We start from the raw sequence: 24,151 nt of genomic DNA, 5'->3' as shown, positions 1-24,151 counted from the left end.
CGAACCCAGTGGTGCAGGGTGGAAGGGGCTTTTGGGTTGGATGAAAACCGAGGTCCCTAAAAGATCCCCTCATATAGTTGTAATTGGAAGAAGGGTAAGCGGAAAAGTCGCTGCAGGAGCAAAATTTCCACCATATCACACTTCGTGGGGTATGCCCGTTCTTCATTATCCCATTTGGGGCAGAAAAGTACAATACGTTAAACCCCATTTCATTTCATTTACTTTACAGGGAATAGTATTTCCACAGTTTCTTATCGTATAATGCCGAATATTTTACAGAGAAGAGGTGAAATGGTGTTTAACGCCCTACATATAAACCCGTGATATATAGGTTGGCGCCCAGGTCCATTCACTTAATTTGATATTTGTTTATTTTTTTTGCAATGTCTATATTCTGTCTTGTCCGGTTCGCCATATCTGCAGGTTTATCTTGTAGATTTTTTATTTTGTAGTGCGAACCTATATCAAAATCCTTGACCCACGGATTGGTGGGTCTTTTGACAGTTCAGAAAATTCAAAACAAGGGTTGAAACTCTCGTCGACCTTTAACGTCCACTAGACACAAACTACTAGTTCATTTCTGGACTAACATATGGTTTAATTTTATTTCAATAATTCGCTTGTGCGTAGGGGGTCTTTAGCAGTGGGAGGAAACTGGAGGACCCGGGGAAAACCCGCGAGGTTGGACAGGCGATCCAACTCCTTGTCACGTACAACCAGGAAAATCGAGACCGCGTCAGTTGACTCAATGACAGGCCTCATGATTGATGCCATTTAGAGAAATGAGTTTCAGTTATTATTCGAATGAATCCTATCAGTGTTAGAACTAAAAGTCTAAAATTATTGCCTATTGTCGGTAGATCTATATTATTTAAAAATAAAATTTCGAAGGATAAATATTTCACCTAATCATTCGTGCGCCTGGCCTTTATACCAAGACCTTTACAGATCCTTACAAAATTAATTTCCATTAATGCCATTTCTCTCTTTGTATTGGTGTAATAAAACGGTATTAAGCATGCACAATAACTTTAATATCATAAAATGGATATGGTAGGTAGACACGCGTACGCTGAACGTTCTAAATCCCTCCATTTTCACGGGTTTGTTGTCAAAATGTAACCTGTATTGTGTCAATCAAGCATAAGGCGTGGATAAAAGCCATAAACCATTTTAGCCATACCGTTAGTAGGTCATACTGCCATTAGACTGTGCGCGTGAAAGTAAACTACCGCGTCCTGTATTTTGATTGGCTGAGAGAGCGGACGAGATCGATTTATGCGATTCGGGCCGCCATTTGCTGTTGTGTTCATTTGTGAGTGGCATAAGTTAACATCCCTCCCTTTTCTATCGCTTAATCAGTATTTATGTCATCGAATTCACTAAACACGTGAAGATAATACATCTTCATACATCGGACTATCATAACTGTGCTCCCGATCTGGGATTCCTAACGGATTTATTGGAGAATTCGTCGGTTCGTCCGTACGACTGTCAGTGTGTTTCGCCATGGACGACCAACAAAGGCTCATGCAGATACAGAGTAATGTGGCTGCCATGAACAACTCTGTAAATATGGGGCAACAGCAAGGCTACGAGAACATGCAGCCTACGGCCCCTACAGACCCAGACAGAAAACAAGAAATAGGAGATATATTACAACAAATAATGACTATCACCGATCAAAGCTTGGACGAGGCTCAAGCGAGGTGGGTGTCAGGGTAAGCAAGAAATCGTTCAATTTTTTCTACTTTTATTCTTCTCTCTTTCTTAATCGTATTCGTGCCAAGTTAGACGTCTGGAAAGGGTTTCCTTCAGGAGTCAACCATGGTGTAATTGAAAAACAAAAATGGAACCGGTACCGAATAATTGTTTTGCACAACCGCCTGTATAATATTATCAGTCCTACTTTCTCGAGTCCATGACTTCCATTCAAAATCCAGAAAAAATTCTTGAAATGTAACACAATTTAGGCAATCAATGCAATAGGTCCATTTTAATAATTATCACTACATGTACTTTGTTGACATTCGGTTTGATATTTTGCTCTTTTCAGGAAACATACGTTAAACTGCCACCGAATGAAACCAGCTTTATTTAGTGTTTTATGTGAAATTAAAGAAAAAACTGGTAAGATTTACATGCATATTTTATTTTAAAACATACCAGGAAATCAAAAACAACCTGTAGTAGGAAATTAAGTGCTTGTCAGTCGGGACTGTCATCCAAATGAAGTCTTCAATTTTGTGAATATTAATATTACTACACGTACACGTGCGTCTTGTGTTGGTCAACAAAAAAAAAAAGACCCTGGTAAGTCGGACACTGAAATTAGTTCATTTTCAGAATTGAATGACAATCACAATAGTTTTTGACTTCTTACAGTAAACAAATGTTTAGATTTATAGAGTTTTCAAACTTAGAAATATTTGGGAACTTTGTAAGATTCATTAAGGTTTTAGATGGCTATATAATAATATAGTAGGCCTACATTTGATACCATACAAGGGTTGGACATGGTTGGTTTTTAGTTATAGCAATGCCTAAAATAGTAAATATGACACCCATATGTATTATTATTAAGCATATTACTTTTCACAGTACACATGTATGATATAAAGTTGATATTGCACATCAATATTCCACTCTAAAAATCATACTGGGTATAATATACATTATTATATTATGTACACCAGAGTTGACTGAGTGATATTGTATACCAATATTCCATACTATATCTTGGTATAATAGTAATACCCCACAGTTTGATTTTATAAGCTTACATTGTATTACAGTACTGTGGGATTAATTACAACTTAGTAACAAATGATCAGGTTGCATGCCCCCCCCCCCCTTCCCCAAATCCCTTGAAAAACACAGTACATTACACATCAAACTCTAAACAGTAGAATTGAATCAGACTTATTGTATCCTTCTAACGTCTTCCCTGGCAGAGAAAGAATCGTTTTCTTCTACACGTCATTCCAACTTTTTGTGTTCTTTCCGGGTCCTCTAGCTGTTTCCACCCACTGTTAAAGACCCTCGTACAAGTGTATTATTATTGAACTGAAATTGAATCATTTTACTTTAGTCCTGAAATGACCGAGTTTGTGAAGATTGAATGCTAAGCTCTTACTCCCCCTCTTCCCCCCCCCCCTCGCCCGACTCAGGTAGGCTACTGATTGGGGGGGCGTCTGTACAGGTTACTTTGTACACTGTAAGTTACTGCAGTCAATACCAATATTAAATCATGGAAGTTTTGATTCATAATTAATCTTATGCAATTCTTATTGGTGCGATAATCTCTTTAATTGAGATACCAAAATCTTAGGTCACTCTGGTGATCGAATGCATGTACCTTATTAGGTCATGAGGTCTGTCATTGATTGAGTCAAGTGGTGTGGATTCGACCAAAAACTTGTATGTCATGTGACAAGGAGTATGGTCACTTGCCCAACCTCGTGAGTTTTCTCTGCATTGTCCATGTTTCCTCCAATTGCTAAAGACCTCTACACACAAGTGAATTATTAAATATGACCTAGTTTATGTTGACTGGCTGTTAAACTCCATCTAATATGTGGTTAATGCATACAAGTAGGCCAATGGTAATTTTGATTCTTGTTGTTGTGTAAAGTAGGAGAATTTTGCCTAGACAGCAGTCTTTCCACCTATTCTTTGATTTCCTACTGTAAAGGGTTCTTTCACATGCACACTTACGTTTACACTGTTGGACCTTGGTCTTTGTCCCAACCAAATGACAGAGACACAATGGAGGTTGGACTTGAAAAATACTGATTGTCTTCTCGGTCCATCCCAGTGTCCTGAAAACACGGCTAACATTCCTTCTTTTGAAACTGACGTGGTTTCGATTCCCAGGTTGTTTGTCCAACCTTGTGGGTTTTCTCCGGGTCCTCTGGTTTCCTCCCACTGTTAAAGACCCCTATGCGCAAGCGAATTATTGATATAAAATTGAACCATATGTTAGTCCCAAAATGACCTAGTTTGTGTGGAGTGGAGCTTAAACTCCCTCTCGCTCTTCTTTTGAATAGATATAAATAATGTTGATGTTGAAATAAAATTGAGCCATATGTTAGTCCCGAAATGACCTAGTCTGTGTCAAGTGTACATTAAACCCCATTTCTCTCTCTCTGTATGGAGAATGTGTATTTTGGGTATATAGAGGGCTAGATACATCATACATCAACTTAGTTTATTGGTTGCATTGTAGAATGTGTATACTCGGAGAGAATAGAGGAGAGGGCTAGATACAGTAACTTGGTTTATTGGTTGCAATAGAGAATGTGTATTCGGAGTGTATAGGGGGCTAGATACAGTAACTTGGTTTATTGGTTGCAATAGAGAATGTGTATTCGGAGTGTATAGGGGGCTAGATACAGTAACTTGGTTTATTGGTTGCAATGGAGAATGTGTATTCGGAGTGTATAGAGGGCTAGATACAGTAACTTGGTTCCTATAGAGAATGTGTATTCAGAGTGTATAGAGGGCTAGTATAGAGTAACTTGGGTTATTGATTGTATAAGTAAGATCATAAAACTGTTACAAGGTGTTGATTACATCAATGTGATTAAATCAAGTTTATGACTTCTATATTTATCACCTAGGGTAATTACCTTCATCTTATTATACACAGAACAAACTGGACATGATTTCACTTGAAATAGAACTAAATAATGTTTCCAATCAATGGTACAAAATAGAAATTGGTTGAATAGGATACAAATTCTAATTGTTACAGATGGAACCATAGAAAAAAATTACTCTGTCCTCAAACAATTTGATAATGACATAGCTTTGTAGTGTACTGAAGCTTTTTCAATGAGTTATTAGTTAAACATCTGATTACTAATTAGGGTTTCACACTGCGTAGCTTGTGTGAAACACTATTGTTTTTGTTAAAATTATTATTCTTATTATTATTATTCTTCTTTTGTTTTGAGTAGATCTCAGCAACTGATTGTCGGATCGTTACGATTTCTTCGGTTTTATCGGAAAAGTGGGTGTGACTTAGAGGATAAAGCTATTTTGAACGTTCTGCGACAATGCGAAATGTCCGAAATCACCGAAGCTATCGTTTTTAGAAATATTGCAGTAATTTTAACAATAATCATTGGATTTTAACTTTCGATGCATTTTGGCATAGCCGGAGACGGGGCACATAGCTACGCTACTTTTGATTTTTGATTTTCGGCAAATCTTCGCAGATATTAGGCGCTAAATTTAGAAAATTTAAATTTTTACAAAAAACTTTTTTATTTATGAATATTTTTTAGTCGTGTTTTACACAAATATAACAAGTCCTCTGACTTGGGCAAAAATGTGAAAATTTTTTGTCTCGGTAATTTTCCTTGGTCCCCATTGGCTAATTCAGTTTTTCAGTCCTAGATTAATTATTTATTGTTCGATTTGTATAAAACAAAGTTCATATGCCCCGTTGTCTCAATTGTCATTTTTTTTGTTACCAATAGTGTTATCTGTCGGCACCGGAAGTGGCGTAAATTGACAAAAAACTACAATTTTGACAGTTAGGTACCATTTTTCGAAAGCAAATATTATTTTTTTCAAATCTGGTATAACTGAAATTGTGCGCCCTTTAAAGGCGCACAAAATGTTGGGACCAGTTTTTTTAATTTCGATTCCGTTTTCGGGCTATTTCGATTAAAAGGTGAAAAAAGGTGTGAAATTAAGCTATTTACAACCCATCCAGCGTTTTCATATTTTAAAATATTACTTCGTAACTTTCATAAACTCGTAGCAATAATCTATACGGAGAGAATGTATGTGAAAATTAATTTGTAATATGCGCAGTTGCCGAGAAATGGGCAATTTTGCATGAGTCACTTTTTACGCTAGTTTGCCTGTAAAAGAGTCAATTATTATTCGATTTTCATAAAAGTGACACCATTTGATGTGTAATGTCAATTTTAACTAGATCAAACCAATTTAACATTTTCAATATCACCGGAAATGACGTAATTTGGGCAAAAATTGTATTTATAGCCTTCGAAACCAGTAATTTATTCAAATGAGTCATATTTGTTTTTTGTTTAAAATTTTGATATTTGATTCAAATCAACTAATACAATGAACCCTTACGATCATATAGATATCACAAAATGGTTTCTAACTTGTTCAGTTGCGGAGAAATAGGCAATTTTCAACAGGTCACTTTTTAAGGTTTTTTTGTCAATAAAAGTGTCAATTATTATTCGATTTTCATGAAATTTTCACTGTGTGATACATAATGCCATTTACGATATCATACAAGTAATTTAAGATTTTCATTATCACCGGAAGTAACGTCATTTTGGCAAAAACTGTATTTTAAGCCTTCAAAACAGATATTTTATTCAAATGAAACAGATTTATAATGTTTTTAAAATTATGATATTTGATTCCAATCAACAAATAGAATGAACTAATTCGATCATACAGATACCTCAAAATGGTTTCTAACTTGTACGGTTGCAGAGAAATAGGCGATTTTCTACAAGTCATTTTTCAAGGTTTTTGGTCTATAAAGGTGGCAATTATTATAGGATTTACATAAAATTTTCACCATGTGATGATGCTATTTCTGATTTCATAAACCAATTTAACATTTTCATTATCACCGGAAGTAATGTAATTTTGACAGGATCACTGACATGTAGCAAATGAATTGATTGCTGGATTTGGTTGTTTCTGCGTCCATTTTATTTCATGTGTGCAATGCTTATGTGGAAACCTGTTTAACGGTTTCATTGGTACCGGAAGTGACATAAGTTCAAGGGTAACGTGGCACCGGTGAAACCCGTCATTACTGCTTCGCAGTTCTAGTTATTTTTAGTAATTACACTTTTTAGTTAACCGGAGTCCCCTGGACTTTGGTCTCTCATTACTATGATGGTCCAGAGTTCAATACCATGTTTGTTTTTTTTATAACAAAAGTTGCCTACATACACGTAACATAGATAAGGGCCTGTTACTAAACCACAGCTTTGGTTTAAACTCTCCCATTTATCTCTAGCTTTGTTTAAATTACCCCGAAATTGAAGTACAACTGTCTGAGAAGTCTTCAGTTTGTAAAGAAAACACATTTTGCATGAATTATAGATTATTTTTTTTACATTAGTAACAGTGTCTAACACTGTACATAATAGATATCTCAAGTCTTGACAAAAGTGATTGCCAGTGATACGTCTAACACAATATCATTACTTTACTGAAAGTTGTTTCACATTCCAACAGAGCAAGCTTAGCTCAGCTTACATCCGAATGTACATGAGGTACTGAACTATTTTATATTACATTTTAACACTTTATACTAAACTTTATGAAAAGTGGGGGGTTAACACGTGCGCGCTGTATCATAAGGTCTGTCATTGAGTCAACTGGCGTGGTTTCGATTCCCCGGTTGTACATGGCAAGGAGTAGAGTTGCCTGTCCAACCTGGTGGGTTTTCTTCAGGTCCTCCGGTTTCCTCCCACTGCTAAAGACTCCCACGCGCAAGCGAATTATTGAAATAAAATTGAACCATGTGTGCTAGTCTCAAAATGACCTAGTTTGTGTTGAGTAGACGTTAAGCCCCATTTCTCTCTCTCTCTATATTAAAAGCAGTAATTTCTTGATGAATTGAATCAACAACCTATTTTAAAGTTTTTGATTTTCAGAACTTGGAATATAATATATAGATACTGCATTTCACATTTATAAACTAGGCCTGTAAATTATTTAATGTTTATCTTTTAAAATATTCTAACTGATAAGCTTGTGAAGTTATATATTGCTTATGTCAAGCCTTAGAACACAGATGCTAGTTCTAGTTATATGACGTTATGTCTCGGTATATTTTAAGAAAAAAAACAGCTGGGTTTTGTCATGAAATTTCTGATTTCTGTTGCTTTTAAATAGTTTTATCTTGAATATATTTATTGTTCTGGTTGTGCATTTGTAATGTTCCATGATTTCAATCGTAGTGCGAATCGTGATGGTGTGAACCTAGAACAAGATTTGAAGCCGAAATAAAGACCTGGTACTGCATGTTGCAAAGTCTTCAATTAATCATATTTTTGTATAAACTATTTTTTGACTGATATTTTAGTTTGAATGATATTCCAATTCCTTCAAATTACAATTAGCAGCTAAAAATCTGGTGAAATCTGGCTATAAAATATCGGTAATTTGAATGAAATTTGCAACAAACTATCTACTGTACGTTAATGTTCAAACACTAATAATTATGCTCAGAATAAAGTAAATTGAATGAAATTTTCAATATAGTCATGTTACATGTATAAATTAAATTGTAACTGCTGTTATTTTTATAGACTTGTAGAATTGTAACATATTGTTGGAAAGTATTGCAGGGAACAGCTTTTCAATGTTATCTAGCTAATATTAATTAATATAAATTCTGATAAATGAGGTATGTTTGAAGTAAACCAGAATTGTAACATATTGACAGTCTCATGTTTCAATACAACTATTGTAGTTATAAAATAAAAACTTCTAACTTTACTGACAAACACCATATGATGGATGAGACCCATACAACTTCTGTTTCTACTTTATTATTATTTATTTGATTTATTTCACACAACTGTACAACTTTCTATAACTACACTTCACTCAAAACTGAAAAACATTGATTTTTTTTTTTTTCTCACTCTCACTTTCTACATTGTAGCATGTAGCCTACACAGTATTGTCTGGGGAGATTTTAAACATAGCTTGAGTATGGCCAAGCTGATTAAAACATATATCCTATTTCGTTTCGTTTTTTATAGTTCAAAATTTCGTTTTACTTGTTTTTACCACACTAGGATCTGGAAGAGTTGTTATTCATGTATAACAGGCGTTATAGTTGATGTGAGGAATTAGCCAATGAAACGGTCTGTTAAGGCGAGTTCTTGGCGTGCTCTGCACCGAACTGTGGGTAAACCCCTAGAACCGTCAACGCTGATTAATTAATCAATGTCTGATGTCATAGGGTCAAAAGCCACTCATAGGACCCCTGACGTGTACTTCCAGTACAACTGGTCAGATCTTCATGTAGTGTAGGCCATTGAAAGTATAAAAAAAAACGAAACAAAATTTTGATCTTTCCAGGCATTTTTTCGCTCATAGCACAACGCATTGGCGTATGCCTGTTTCTTTGGTGCAGGGAAGGTGGTTAAAATTAAACCCAACTTTACATCGGTTCCGTATGTGTAGTTTTACATGAAAGAGTAGACATAAATATTGCTGTCCAGACATTTTTTTTGGCCAGGTTGGTGCAGGAAGGACTTTTGAAATTAAACTCAATTTTAATTTGCTATGTTTATGATATATTGTATGTAGTTTTACACGAAATTACATGGCTGATTGTTCCTTGTTTTATCATTATATTTATATTGACCAGAAACATTGCGTACATGTTATTTTATCATTAAAACTATAATTTATAGGACTACGTGCCTGTCTTTAAATATCTTAGTGCAATGACTTACAACTAAAATAGACTTACACATATCTCATGCTGAGTCATACAAATAATACACAATAATTTACTCTAAGTAAAAGTAAGCTAATAAAATATACACGACAGGGGGTTATCGAAAATCACAAAAACATCAATATGTATGAAATTTTATGCAAAGGCTTAGAACTGTAAGTAAAAGTAAGCTGCCATATGAAATATACACGACAAGGGTTTACTGCCCCTGGACCCCCACTCAAGCAGCTAGGAGTTACTAATTTGGGATCAAAATTTTCTAGATACACCCCTGAAGGGCCGACCTTCTTCGAACAAACCTTAAGTCGCTGCGAATTGAAGTACGATAAGACATTCATTGATTCAAACATGGCATGTTAGTTCCCTGGACAATTATGCATTGATTGTTAGATTTCGATTTTTGATATGACTTGTTCACAATTAAAAGATGGTTGCGATGGCGTCACGCATGGTTCCAGTCCTTCATGTTTATAAAATTGTGCGAGAGCCATAAAAAGCTCCTGATACCTTGAATATATGCAGTTTAAAAGTAAACAAAAACTGAAAGTAGTTTAATAATCTCAATATTTAGGATTTAGCTAATTTGCAGGAGTCTTTAATGACTCCTTCGAAGGAAAGCCGACGTGCGTCGAGAGGAGCAGGAGCGAAAGCTCACCTTAAACGTGAAGGACTGGTTCCTTGTCCATAGTACGTTCGTAGATGTTAGTGGTGAGTGCAATGGTATGTGCACAAGATATTTGTAGAAACGTAATTTATGTGCAGCTTATCTCACATGCCTAATAAAAACAAATAAAAAAACAGACCGCACGACCCCTTTATATGTAATCAGGCCCGTAGCCAGCTTGCTAGCTTCGGAGGGGCAGTGAGGTTTTTAGGAGGGGGGGGGCACACCCAGCACAGTCTACAGTAGGTATTTTAGAGCCATGGTCGTCAAATTTTTTTTTTTGGGGGGGGGGGGGGGGCTGTATGTAATGCAACGATATCTGTGAACAAGAATATTTTTTTTCTAAGTTATATGGCCTGAAATTTGTGCATACAATATTTTCCTTTGTGGAACAGTGTTTGTAATATGCCATGGAGGGTATATGCACTCAGTACATGTAAATATACACTTCAAAAGAAAACCCCTAAATAAAATTATATTTAATATTTATGCTTAAATTTCATCTAGTATAGGCAAATGACTTTTCTTATCAAATTCAAAGTTTTTATTGATTGATATTTGGTTTACGATGTTTAACTAAATGTACATTACCATGTAAATATTTTTTCTCTTATTGATTTTTGGTTTATATGAAAATCTTTAGTTAAAAGATGGTTATCATTAACAAGAGTTATGAATACATTACGAATATTTGTTAGCTCGCTCTGATTCTCTTTTTCTTTCTCTGTCTGTTATATTTTTTTTAACGTCAATATCAGTCAGTCTATTGAAGCAGAAAGTGTATAAGATTATTGTGAGTTGCGTAGGTTATTCATAAATTCTGACAAGGAGAGAAGCATAAGTTAATGAAATGATTGACAGGTGTCAATTGATGAATAGAGAGAGAAATGAGTGAATAATAGTTGTAATATACATCTAAAGGCTAGTCATTTCTTCTGACAGTTGTGTTGGGTATTGAATATTAACATCTGATCATGCATTATAAACATGTGCTTGCTGTATATATTTAAATTATTCTAGTAATCAGTAATTGTAAGCCGCTGTTCTACTCACCGACCTCGCGGGTTTTCTCCGGTTCCTCCAGCTTCCTCCCACTGCTAAAGACCCCTACGCGCAAGTGAATTATTGAAATAAAATTAAAAACTTTTTGTTGGTCCCAAAATGACCTAGTTTGTGTGGTCAGGAGTGGACGTTAAACCCCATTTCTCTCTCTCTTCTCTCTCTACTGTTCTACACGCCTCTTGAACTCTGTTCTACATTGGTGTGTTAGTATCTGAGTTGTTGGGGAACTGGAGTTGTGACAAAAATTTCCTGGGTATGAATCCCAGCATGTCTTGAAAATAATCCTGGGATTTCTGGATGGGAACAAAAAAAAAAAATGAAAGTCGAGCTTGTGTACACACTGGAGCCTAGAGTGCACAGGGGCGTATATTATTCCATGAGGAAAATAATATCCTTCATCATAGTCGAAGGATGAAGAAATTGTTTTTCGAAGAGTTTCATCCTCACTCTGTACCTTTTATTCTTCAATATTTATTCGTGCAAATGGTGGGGTATAATGTAATACCCCCGAGTGCACAGAAAAAAACCCATGACACATGTATCACGTATGTGCGTAACCAAAAATAGCTGAAATATCGTGTTGATGAAACATTTTAAAAACTCTGATCTATTCTACTGGGGTGGAGGCTATTCAATTATGACTTTTCATTGTAAACCCTGTCATTTCATCATACACTCCAACTTGTCAGAGATCGTAGCACATGGAAGAATGATAAAAGTTGTTTAGAATGATACAAACCCATGTTAAAAAAAAACCAAAATAGACAGTTTGAATTTGAAGAAAGGTATTCTACAGATATGAATACTACTGTCATTAACACTGACCATGGCAATAGGGTTTAACATCCACTCAACACAAACTAGGTCATTTTGGGACTAATATATGGTTCATTCCGGAGGAACCAGAGAAAATCCACAAGGTGGGACAGCCGACCCTACTCCTTGTCACGTACAACCAGGGAATTGAAACCACACCAGCTGACTCAATGACAGACCTTATAATACAACGTGCACACGCTAACCATTCGGCCAACCATACCTAACTAAGTATTGTGTTTGACAAAACAGAGTATTTAACAATAATCTCAATTCTTTTCCATTCCTTAATTAATATCAATTTTGAATTTTTCAGTTTTAAGTATTCGAAACACACAAGAAGAGGAACCCCCAGATCCACAGTTAATGCGACTGGACAATATGTTGATAGCAGAGGGAGTGGCGGGACCAGAGAAAGGGGGTGGTTCTTCGGCAGCCGCTAACGCCACAGCCGCAGCATCAGGGGGACAACCAGACGGAGCTATTGAACACTCCGATTACCGAGCTAAACTAGCACAAATCCGACAAATTTATCATACAGAACTTGAAAAATATGAACAGGTAAAATCCGAAATTTCCTTCTAATACTAAAAGTGTTGTAAATGAATTGGATGACTTTGAAAACTACACCTATGGCATGTCCTAATATTAGCTTTCTGCCATGTATACTTGTAAACTGGATTAAAGTTTTGGGATAAATATTCTTTTTGAAATGATGAAAGTTGCCCAGATACGAATTTTAAACCTATTTTATTCGGCTCTTCTTAAGCAGTTTTTTTCAGATGGACCAGACTGCTAATAAATTGTAATAAATAATTTTTTTTTTTTTAATTTAGGCATGTAATGAATTTACTACCCATGTTGTTAACTTATTACGAGAACAAAGTCGAACACGACCAATCGCACCCAAAGAAATAGAAAGAATGGTTGGAATTATTCGTAAAAAATTCTCGGCTATAGAGATGCAGTTGAAACAGAGTACATGTGAAGCTGTGATGATTCTACGGTCACGATTTTTAGATGCCAGGTAAATTTTATGTGCACATTGTTATTGAATGATTTGCAATGTATTGAATGATTTCAGTTATTCATAGATTATCTGTATTATTAGAACTAGAAAGTCAAAGAACAAATAGAGGTAGCTTCATGCATGTTTTAAATTTGTATGTTTCATCAATTCAAGGGGGGGGTGGATGGCTGAATGGTCAGCATGTGCGCGCTGTATCATAAGGTCTGTCATTGAGTCAACTGGCGTGGTTTCGATTCCCCAGTTGTAAATGACAAAGAGTAGGATTGCCTGTCTAACCTAGCGAGTTTTCTCTGGGTCCTCCTGTTTCCTTCCACTACGCTAAAGAGAATTATTGAAATAAAATTCATCCATATGTTATTCCCGAAATGACCAAGTTTGTGTCGAGTGGATGTTAAACCCCATTTCTCCCTCTCTCGCTCTCTCTCTCTCTCTAACTTATTTTTCATGTTTTGTTTTTATCAACAGACGGAAGCGTCGTAATTTCAGTAAGCAAGCTACGGAAGTATTAAATGAATATTTCTATTCACACCTAAGTAATCCATATCCTAGTGAAGAGGCCAAAGAAGAATTAGCCAGAAAATGTTCTATAACAGTGTCACAGGTAAAATTATAATTTATTTTATCTCTTGCTGTAGTAATAGAATAGTTTAAGCCTGTATCTCTACAGACCCTAGATTATACAGCCCAAAGGATGTTTACGGCTAGCCCCTGGAATGGCCTGGATACATTCACTTGATCTGATGTGTTCGATTTATTTATTTATTTATTTATTCTTCAAGTAAAGGTTACAACATGACAATAAATTAAGTGACAACAATAAATACAGATATGTATATGAAAATAAGAACTATGTGCTACATTGTATAATTGGGATGCGAAATGAGACAAGCATAGAGAAATATGATTGATAGGTATGGTGTCATGAAGAGACCTTTACTTAGGATAGCCCATAAAGCCTGACGTATATAACATCCGTTGCTTATTTCCAATGGGGTCCAATGGATTGTTGTTTGTGATGTCTGTATATTGTGTCGTGTCCGTAGGTTTGTCTTGTATATTTGTTTGTGTGTGGTGTAGACCCCCTGCACTTAGCCTACTATATAAATACATAACCCCAGAGCTATGTACACTGTATGAAGAGTCTGAACAATGACGGTTATGGTTGATATTTTGTTACTCAAACTATAAGTTATTTTGTTACTCAAACTATAAGTTTAATTGATCAAAATTAGAAGAAAAACAAATATTAAAGATACATTATGGGAGATAAGATAACGAGATGGCAGTTCTCGCTATAATAGTTAAAAACTAGATAGTGTAAAGGTAATTTGCTGAAAATTTCAGTCAAATTGATCCACTATGAGCCGAGAAAGAAGCGTGTGAAATTTTGGCATAGTCTCGGTCATCATTACTAAAATCATTAATATAAACAGCTTAGTCTCGATTATCTGCTTTTATTGATTTAATTATCGGCGGCCGTTAGCGGCATATAGGAATCTAATCCAACCAGCATCGAAGGCTAGCCTTGACATCGAGAGTTTATTATGGTTTGGATAAGTTAATTAATGTCTAATTGATAATTTAGATAACATTTCAGGCCTAAAGAAAGACTTGTAATAAGCAGATTTTGCTCTTGCATAATGCATGTTTAATTGATAGTTCTGCATACCATACATGTGTAGTTGGTCAGGAGCAGGAACTGTAAATCATGGCACTAAGATATGACAAGAAAGCTATTTTGTTACCCGATCGCAATCGAGTCAATAGTTGGCCAGACTCTTCTCTACAAAAGGCTCTGGATATTATTATTATTATTATTGTTCGATTTATATAGCGCTTCATTACACGTGAAGTGTTTCTAAGCGCATATCACAAACATATACTTCAAACACACAAAAACAATCAAAATCAGGAGAACATAATAAAACACAGCTGCCTGTTAGGCGCTATTATTCAAAGGTTTATATCCAACAAATCAACCGGCTAATCTCTATATTGAACTCAGTCGAGGTATTACCTGATGAACACCTACACCAAGTAGAGTTCAAAGATAAAAAACGAACTTCCTTAGTGACTCGGCCAAAATTAATGACTGAAAGAGAGCAAAACATTCTTTATTTTAGATAAAATTGATCATTTGGCCTACTGAATTTTGGTTTAAAATTCTGTTGATAATACAAAGAAAGATGAGAGAAATAAAATATATACATGTCTTAAAACATTACAATTACACAAAACAAAGTCTTTCTAAAATTCTAATACATGGTTTACAGGGCTCACACTGGCATTCAATTTCTTTCCTCTAAAATGGATGATAATTTTTACCTCCCAAAATGTCCAGATTTTTTTTTCTGCCAACTGGAATATTTTATTTGTCAAAAATGTGATTAAAAGACAACTTGCAACAATTTTATTTCTCAGTTGGGCCTATTAAAAATAATTGCTGATATAATTACATACAACAACTTAAAAACATCTGTCTTTATATAATACATTAGCCCAGTTTTGAGATGATTTACTAAGACTTTAGTCTATTTGCACAGCGTATTGCACAATATATTTTCAGTATTTACATGTCAGTTCTCAGCCAAGGATTGCCAATTTTCTATAAATTTATGTTTTCCGTGTACAATAGGCCTATTGGATGGTCGAATGGTTAGAGCATGCGCGTTGTATCATAAGGTCTGTCATTGAGTCAACTGGCATAGTTTCGATTTCCTGGTTGTTTGTCTGTCCAACGTCGTGGGTTTTTTCCAGGTTCTCCAGGTTTCCTCCCACTGCTAAAGACCCGTACGCGCATACGAATTATTGAAATAAAATTGAACCATATGTTAGTTCCGAAATGACCTAGTTTGTGTCAATGGACCTTAAACCCAGCTGTCTAGTTGCTCGGGTAGGACGAAAAACCACGGTCCCATGTACACATTGGCGTCCTCTGTAGAGGATGACAAAATGATCCATTTTTTTTGTAAATATTGAACTAAACCCATTTTTGAGTGATATTCCTTTGAGAGATACAACTTCCACAATATTGTAGTTTTTTTGTAAATATTGAACTAAACCCATTTTTAAGTGATATTCCTTTGAGAGATACAACTTCCACAATATTGTAGTTTACAAACGATTGGGAATCTCTTGAAATCTTGTAACCAGGAAGTCAGCTTTCTTATTCTATAAGCAGTTTTAATTTTGTCGCAAAATTACTGGCTGGCGGAACCTTATGAATAATTTGGTTGAGTTCAACAAACTTTGACATCGATGATCTCATCTTTAACATTGACTGTAGTTTTCTGTACGACTACTACGGTACTCAGACAAAGGCAGGTGCTATTTTAAGACTTTAATTTTCTTACATCTTCAATAATTCATCAAGTCTTGACATTGATTGACAGGTGGAAATTTAACTCTGGCTGAAATAAATATTTCAAACCTTACTAATGCAACCTTAATCTTACATCATAGCATTCCAGATTTGACTAAGGTCCTTTTAAAGAGTCTTTTAGTTAATAATTTAATGGTTTTTATTTTCTTTTTACACAACAATGAGAATCTTTAAAAAAAAGGATTTGAATTGACACCTAAATAATTTAAAGATACATGATGGGATATAAGATAAAGAACTGGCAGTTCTCACTATAATAGTTAAAGAAGAGATAATGTAAAGGCAATTAGAAAATTTCAGTAAAATTGATCCACTATGAACCGAGAATTAAGCGATTGAAATTTTGGCCTAGTCTTGATCATCCATTTCATGATTAAATTATGAATGGAAGTCGAGCAGCAAATGGGATCTTTTTCTAAGGCCTTAAATGTTATCTAAATTATTAATTAGACATTAATTAACTTATCCAGACTATAATCGACTCACGATGGCATCGGATACTCGAGATTTTAATTAGATTAGAACGGTTCGCCATTTAAAAATTTAATTTAAAAATGGGAAAGTCTCAAATATACCAGTGCCCTGGTTACCACAATGCACACATCTTGTCAAATCTACAAACCGTGATAACTTGGCTCAGAATGAAGTAATTTGAATGAAATTTTCAATATTTTCATTGTACATTACCGTATCTATTTTTGAGCTATTATAGCAAGAATGATCAGCTCTTTATCTAAATCTTACATAATCTATCTTTAAGTTGATAGTCTACAAAATAGCATTTGGTTACAGTAACTTATGTGAATTTATCAAGAGATAAATAATGGGAATTATTCAAAAATAGTACAAGCACCAGATATTTCTACATTAATATGTAAATTCAACAATTATAGAGAGATAAATACTAGCCATTATTGAAGAATGTTGCAAGCACTTCAGTTTAAACTGTAAGAATTTCTACATTAAATTGTAAATTCAACAATTAAAGAGAGATAAAAAATGGCCATTATTGAAGAATGTTAAAAGCACTCCTGTTAGAATTTATACATTAATATGTAAATTCAACAATTAGTATGATTAAAATTTGATTAATGACTTAGCGACTAATTGCATCTTTAAGAGTTTGATGAAAGTTGTAAAATAAAAGGAAGGTTAAAGATTATGTGAGATATATAATATTTTAAGTTGAGTGTATTTTCTGTGAATATGTGTGTATTCATGCCTGAAGGCAAACACAGACTACTGGTAGTTTAGACATGTTTGATGGATGAGAACAACAAGAGTGAAGCCATTACTTTATTTTATATATCATGTTACCAATCCTAACACTATATAATGTACCATGTATATTTCTAGTCTTATTATTTATTTATTTCAAACTTTTAACTATATTAAAATTTGTTTAAATGTGTAAAGTGTATTAATACTATTGGTATATTATAAAATTATAAAGGTCCAGTGTCACAATTTATTACATTTCTTATTAGATACTAGCTACAAATATTATTATAGTGTATATACATTAATGTGGAGGGTTAGATGGTTAGAATGTGGTTAGAGCATGTTGTATAATTAATAAGTTCTATCACTGAGTCAACTGGCGTGGTTTTCGATTCCCCGGTTGTATGTGACAAGGAGTAGGGTCGCCTGTTCAGCCTCGTGGGTTTATTCCTGGTCCTTCAGGTTTCCTCCCACTGCTAAAAACCCCTACGCAAGCTTATTATTGAAATAATCTGAACCATATGGTAGTGCTGACTGACACCAATATTGTCCTTTAAGTAAAGATCAGTGGAAATGAATTTGATCATGTCTTTGTAAATAATTAATAGAATTGAACCATTTTTGGACTGGTATTCCTTTTAGAGATTCAACTTTTACAATGATGTAGTTTGCAAGGGATTCCATATCACTCAAATGATAACGTCCTGCTTTAAAATTTAAAAAGAGTGACACAGTTTATTACATTACATCTAAGATACTAACCACAAATATAGGCAAATATTAATATAAGCAAGTATTAATAAACCAACAACACTCACAAAGCATTGTTTTCTTTTAAAACAAAAATACAACAGATTTAGACCTGTGGAAAGCAGACATTTTCACAGCTAGATTGTTCTTTTCAACCCATGGTTGCTATAGTTACCACACTTTTTAACCCATGGTTGCTATAGTTACCATGCTTTTCAACCCATGGTTGCCATAGTTATCATGCTTTGAAAGTGAATTTATAAATGTTTCTTAAACTAGGTCAAGCTTTTTAAAACTGCTCAAAGGTTTATGTTATTTTAAGCTACATTGATAACAATGTTTTTTTTTTCTATTTTCCAGATATCTAATTGGTTTGGTAACAAGAGAATCCGTTATAAGAAAAATATCGGTAAGGCACAAGAGGAGGCCAACATGTACGCGGCAAAAGCTGCCCGAGCGGCGTCGGGTCCCCCCACACCACACCAAGATCCCTCAACCCCACAGAGTAGGTTTATCCTAACATATTTTACAATATAATTTTATAAAAAAAAAATCTGAAAAATCATAATTCATATAAACTACTGTATTTGACAAGAAACTGATTTTTCCGTTATCAAGTTTTAATTAGTCATTTATAATTAGCAATCACATCAGTTTTTTTCATGTCACTTATCATCCTTTTTGAACATTTCTAAAACTAATTATTGACACTTTTCTTGAATTTTAGCTTTCATGTTTCTAGACTAAAAGATTTCTTACAGTCAAATACAGTATAAAATTATTTAGATTGGTTAAATTGAAGACAAAATATACTTATTTTATCTTTTCATTTTTCAACATAAGCAGGATTAGGGAAAGGGGGTTGAGGGGAACTTGGACCAATTGTCCCCTCCCCAATCCACCCCCCTTTCCCAATCTAGATGTGAATTGACACAGATATATATAGATATATGTGCATACAAAACCAAATTTTATTTTTCCATTTAAATTTCTACATTTGTCTCTTACAATACTGTAGTCTCAGTCACCCAGAACCTCCTAGTTTCAACGTACGGAGGGTCTGGAACCGTTGTCAATATTTGACGAAAACTTCAATTGTCCATGCGTAACCGGGAGTTTGATATTTATGTGGTTGATTATCCAGTATTTTTCGCCAAGTCAAGTTAGAGTTGCACCCCTTCCCACAATAAATCCAATAATTCTTGCATTATTATAAACAAACACCCATGGTTGCCATAGTTACCATGCTATGAAGAGAGAAATTTTACAATAAAAAAAAATGCAGAGTGTTGGATATTGAACTGGCAATGGAATCAAATGGATTTTCTGAAATGGCATTCTTAAATTAATTTCATGGGTGCCAACTTCTTGTGTTAAGACTAGTTACCTCCCTTAGACTTTGTTTATGATAATGTAAAAGACCAGATAATCTAGCCAATGACCTATTATTCTCAAATGTTGACAATGCATCCAGACTTATATTGGTAGAATATTTTTCTGTATGATAGAGACTAACAATACTGTAAGGGTGTGTTTATATAAACAACTATGAATGATTTCTGTATATATTGTAGGTACGGGAGGATATGGTATAGGTTCCTCACAAGGTGGTATGGAAGCGGGAATGTACATGAATCTAAATGGTGACAATTACCAAGGAGGAGATAACTCTGTAAGTGACAATATCCAATCGCAGGTGAGATTTGAATTAGTTGAAACAACTTTTACCTGTCTCCCATAAAAAAAAAAACAACACAAACATTCACCTTGCGAGAAAGCAAAACAAACATACAACAGATTTATGTCCGGGGGGGGGGGGGGGGGGGTGAAAGCAGACATTTTCACAGCTAGGTTATTCTTTTCAACCCATGGTTGCCATAGTTACCATGCTATGAAAGTGAATTTATAAATTTTTGCATGGTAATTCCATTTCAATATTGCCTCAGTGATACGCAGGAGGATTCATGAAAAATGATGGTCTGTAGGAAGATAGACAAGGGTATCGAGTCGGCAAGTTGACACACGTAGTACATGTATAATGGGTGCATGGTATTCATAGAGGGACGAGTGGGGAATAAATATCATTCATAATAACATAGTAATGATAGTTGATAAGTTGTTATTATTTAAAGCTTTGATGTGCTCAGATTTTGTGTGTTTACTAAGTATGGCCAGGTAGAAGTTCATCAACTAAAGTTAATTTCACCTTTTATTTGTAGAAATACGAATCATATTAAATTAAGGTAAACATTATTGATAAAACTAATAAACAAAGAATACAATCTGTGCACTCTGAATTCTGACATCTTGGTATAACTGTTTATCGTTAATTCAGACCCTGTTTTCACTCTAGTGTATATCAGGGCTCCTGTGTATTCCACAGATAAGAATGCTTATTCACAAAATATTTAGACAGAAATACTTTATGGATTTAGACCTTTTATTGGCTAATGAATAGGCTGCTATTATAGTATTAGTATTTCGTTAAAGTTTTTGTGAATAAGGCTCCTAGATATAACCAATGTCAGATCGGATACGAGTACACTGTCATATTTATAGTTTTCTCAATAATTTTAATCTTGTGCCGCCATATTGTTGTATTGTGTTCTTCAGCAAACCTTATTTCTGTAGTAAAAAAAAGTCCATGTGTGACCTTTGACCCCTAGCATGATTGTTAAATTGTACACTTATTATTATGTGGCGTGTGTCTTTGCATGTTTGTCACCAGAAAGCTTATTTCATGATATGTTATTTATTTAACCTTCCATAAATCTAGCATTAGGGTAGTCGTAAAATTTATGATATTTTTTTTTATAAGGGTCCTGTGCTGTTTTACTTTATATGAATAGCAGACATCTGTTAAACATTTCAATTCTACATTGATCAATTATCATATAAACACAGAATGATAAAAAAAAAATAACATTGGGTAGTTCCCCTCTACTAAAAGAATCCAATTATATACAGGTCTTGAAGCACACAGTCTATTCTCCTGTTCCATTGTGTTGTCCCCCTCTACTAACAGAATCCAGTTATATAGGACTTGATGCACACAGTATATTCTCCTGTCCCATTGGGCTGTCCCCCTCTACTAACAGAATCCAATTATACAGTACACAGTATATTCTCCTGTCCCATTGGGTAGTCCCCCTCTACTAACAGAATCCAATTATACAGTACACAGTATATTCTCCTGTCCCATTGGGCTGTCCCCCTCATCTAACAGAATCCAGTTATATAGGACTTGATGCACACAGTATATTCTCTTGTGCCATTGGGTAGTCCCCCTCATCTAACAGAATCCAATTATACAAGCCTTGACGCACAGTCTTATCTATTCTCCTGTCCCATTGGGTAGTCCCCCCTCATCTAACAGAATCCAATTATATATTGTATAGAACAGCCCCAAGTGAAATGTTTCAGGGTGTAGTTTATTTATCCTAGCTTTGTACAAACCACACAATCTATATTCTTACCAACTTGATTCAGATGTGTTGATTCTCTTGCTTTATCACCATAAAGAAATAATCTAAAAAATCATGATACCATTAAAAAAAATTAATTTCAAAACGTCGTATTACTATAAAAAAAGTAACTTGTACTTGTCCACACATATAGGGCTAAACATTCAGGATTAAAATAAAAAGTGAAAGTTAGTAATTTATACTCTTAAAGAGACATATATTTACTCTATTTCATAGATATCAGGCAGTAAAGGCCTAGCATACATTACACAGTAGAGGCCTAGTATACTATATTTCATGGATATCACTATCAGGCAAAAGAGGCCTAGCAATAATTTCAACAGATAAATCACTTACCGTAATACTGAAGGTCAATATTGGCTACGTATGACACATCCTCCCCTAAAAATACTTGTTAAACTGGCACCCCTTTAACCTCAGAGTGATTGCTGTTACCCTGGGGAGACAGGGAAACATCACAATCAAGTTGTTCCATTTAATCCTGTTTGTTTTATACCGTTTACCCTGTTCACACCATTATTTGCATTTTGCATGTTTGTTTGCTTGCAATCCCTACTTTTTGTTTTAACTTAGGTTAACGCATTACGGCATGTTATATCACAGAGTGGGGGCTATACGCCCGATAGCGTAGCAAGTTCAGCTGGCATGTTCGACCCTCATTTACAACAGGTACATATTTAGTCATGTGACAGTGACAACCGAATCATGTGACTGGTCACATGGTTTTCTTATCTCTCTCTTATATAGATTACTTGAGGTATTTTTGTTAATAAACCAAATATTTTTGAAACTTATTTTAAAAAAGTTCTTGATAGTTTCATTAGGTGTAAAATACTCAAAAGATCAAAGCTTTGGTTTGTCCACAAAAATTTACTTTAAATATTCTCTCTTTAGGTTGTTTATAACAGTCAAATCTATCAGTGATCAAATTTAAAATGCGGAAATGCATTTAATATATGATTTTAAGAATTGATTGATGTGTAGAAATTGATAAAATGACTGATATAGATAACTAGATGTTGATGTGTTGTGTAGTTGTATGTTCTGTTGTGTGTAATAAAAGCTTTTTATGTTTGTCTGATGTCAATCAAATTTAAAAGATTGGACGGGTTACAGGTAGTTTAAAATAGTTTGTCTTTGTCACATTTAGTGTGTTGCCAGAAAAAATATATACTTAATATATACTTAAGGATATCATTATTAAGTTACATTATCATTATTAAGTTACATTATCATTATTAAGTTACATTATCATTATTACTAACTGTGTTAATGGATAGGATGGTTTCCAAGTTCATCATCCTAGCCTGAAATGTCATTTAAATTGAGAGGAGCCACGGTGGCTAAGTGGGTAAGACGCTGGCTTGCTAGTCTGGAGGTCGGGTGTACGATCCCAGCATTGGCCGAGAAAGTTCATTGGAATTTTCCAACGGGGGGCTTTCCCCTTGTCTGTGGTTCAGGGCAGATGGCCTGACAAGGACAGCTGCCTAGTCATTGGTATGGGATGAAAAACCGAGGTCCTGTGTATACATTGGCATGCACGCAAAATTTCACTCATATGCCCATCTTCATTAGCTCAGTCGGAGCAGAACAGTAGGACGTTGAACCCCATTTCATTTCATTTACATTGAAGTTTTAGTATGGTTGCGTGCTAAGTATTTTCGAGCTGTAGTAGATTCCATCCTGTGTAGAGCCTACAAATTTTAAAAAAATTTATCTTATCAAGAGTTCAAGGAGAATCTGTCTGGCACTTTGCTCTGGCATGCATTTTTTGTACTGTACTCAACTTTGTCACTGTAATAGTTCCCGTATTTGATTGATGTCTTAGAGCAGTCCTTACTTTGAGATGATCTTGTTCGAAATTATTGCGTTAAATTTATTTGCCATTAAGTTTAATGGTTTTCTGAGGGAAGTTTCAAGAAATTTTTTGACTTTGTTTAAAATGATATTTAAAACATAATGATAATCATCCGAACTGTTTGTTAAGTTATGTTTTTCTGGCAATAGGTTGTAGTCTGACTGTTGAACGTGTCTTCACAGTGTTTGTTTTTGTTCGTAGATATATAAGGCATGGAGTCGGTGAAGAGTAACAATATTTTACGATTTATTATGGTGTGGTTGTTATCATTTCTAGTCAAATTGTTCTTTCCTCGTCAATATCGATCAAAAATCGGGGAAAGAGATAACATTGATTTTTGAATCAAAAATTAGTTGTTGGGGAAGGGGAAATTAACATGTCCTGAGTGTC

General features: G+C 34.7%; 1 protein-coding gene across 13 annotated transcripts in view; it reads left to right on the top strand.

Annotated features, from left to right (window-relative positions):
- The first annotated feature begins 1,270 nt into the window (after positions 1 to 1,270).
- The window catches only part of LOC126815181 (pre-B-cell leukemia transcription factor 1), a 36,724-nt gene continuing 13,843 nt past the window's right edge, over positions 1,271 to 24,151 (top strand). For 2 of the 13 annotated variants that reach the window (XM_050540742.2, XM_050540785.2), the window contains exons 1-8: positions 1,272 to 1,721; positions 2,057 to 2,130; positions 12,352 to 12,596; positions 12,872 to 13,062; positions 13,531 to 13,666; positions 18,779 to 18,923; positions 19,993 to 20,114; positions 22,477 to 22,572. In XM_050540742.2, coding sequence (XP_050396699.1) covers positions 1,510 to 1,721; positions 2,057 to 2,130; positions 12,352 to 12,596; positions 12,872 to 13,062; positions 13,531 to 13,666; positions 18,779 to 18,923; positions 19,993 to 20,114; positions 22,477 to 22,572 — 1,221 coding nt within the window. In that variant the 5' untranslated portion in view covers positions 1,272 to 1,509. Of the gene's footprint in view, positions 1,722 to 2,056; positions 2,131 to 12,351; positions 12,597 to 12,871; positions 13,063 to 13,530; positions 13,667 to 18,778; positions 18,924 to 19,992; positions 20,115 to 20,637; positions 20,662 to 22,476; positions 22,573 to 24,151 lie in introns of all 13 variants that reach the window. The other 11 variants (XM_050540750.2, XM_050540792.2, XM_050540777.2 and 8 more) reach the window with 10 other exon arrangements.

This window comes from Patella vulgata, chromosome 1, assembly GCF_932274485.2.
Source record: "Patella vulgata chromosome 1, xgPatVulg1.2, whole genome shotgun sequence".
NCBI classification, from domain to species: domain Eukaryota; kingdom Metazoa; phylum Mollusca; class Gastropoda; family Patellidae; genus Patella; species Patella vulgata.
Note: the sequence above shows the minus strand (reverse complement) of the source record. Positions and strands in the feature narration are given on the sequence as shown.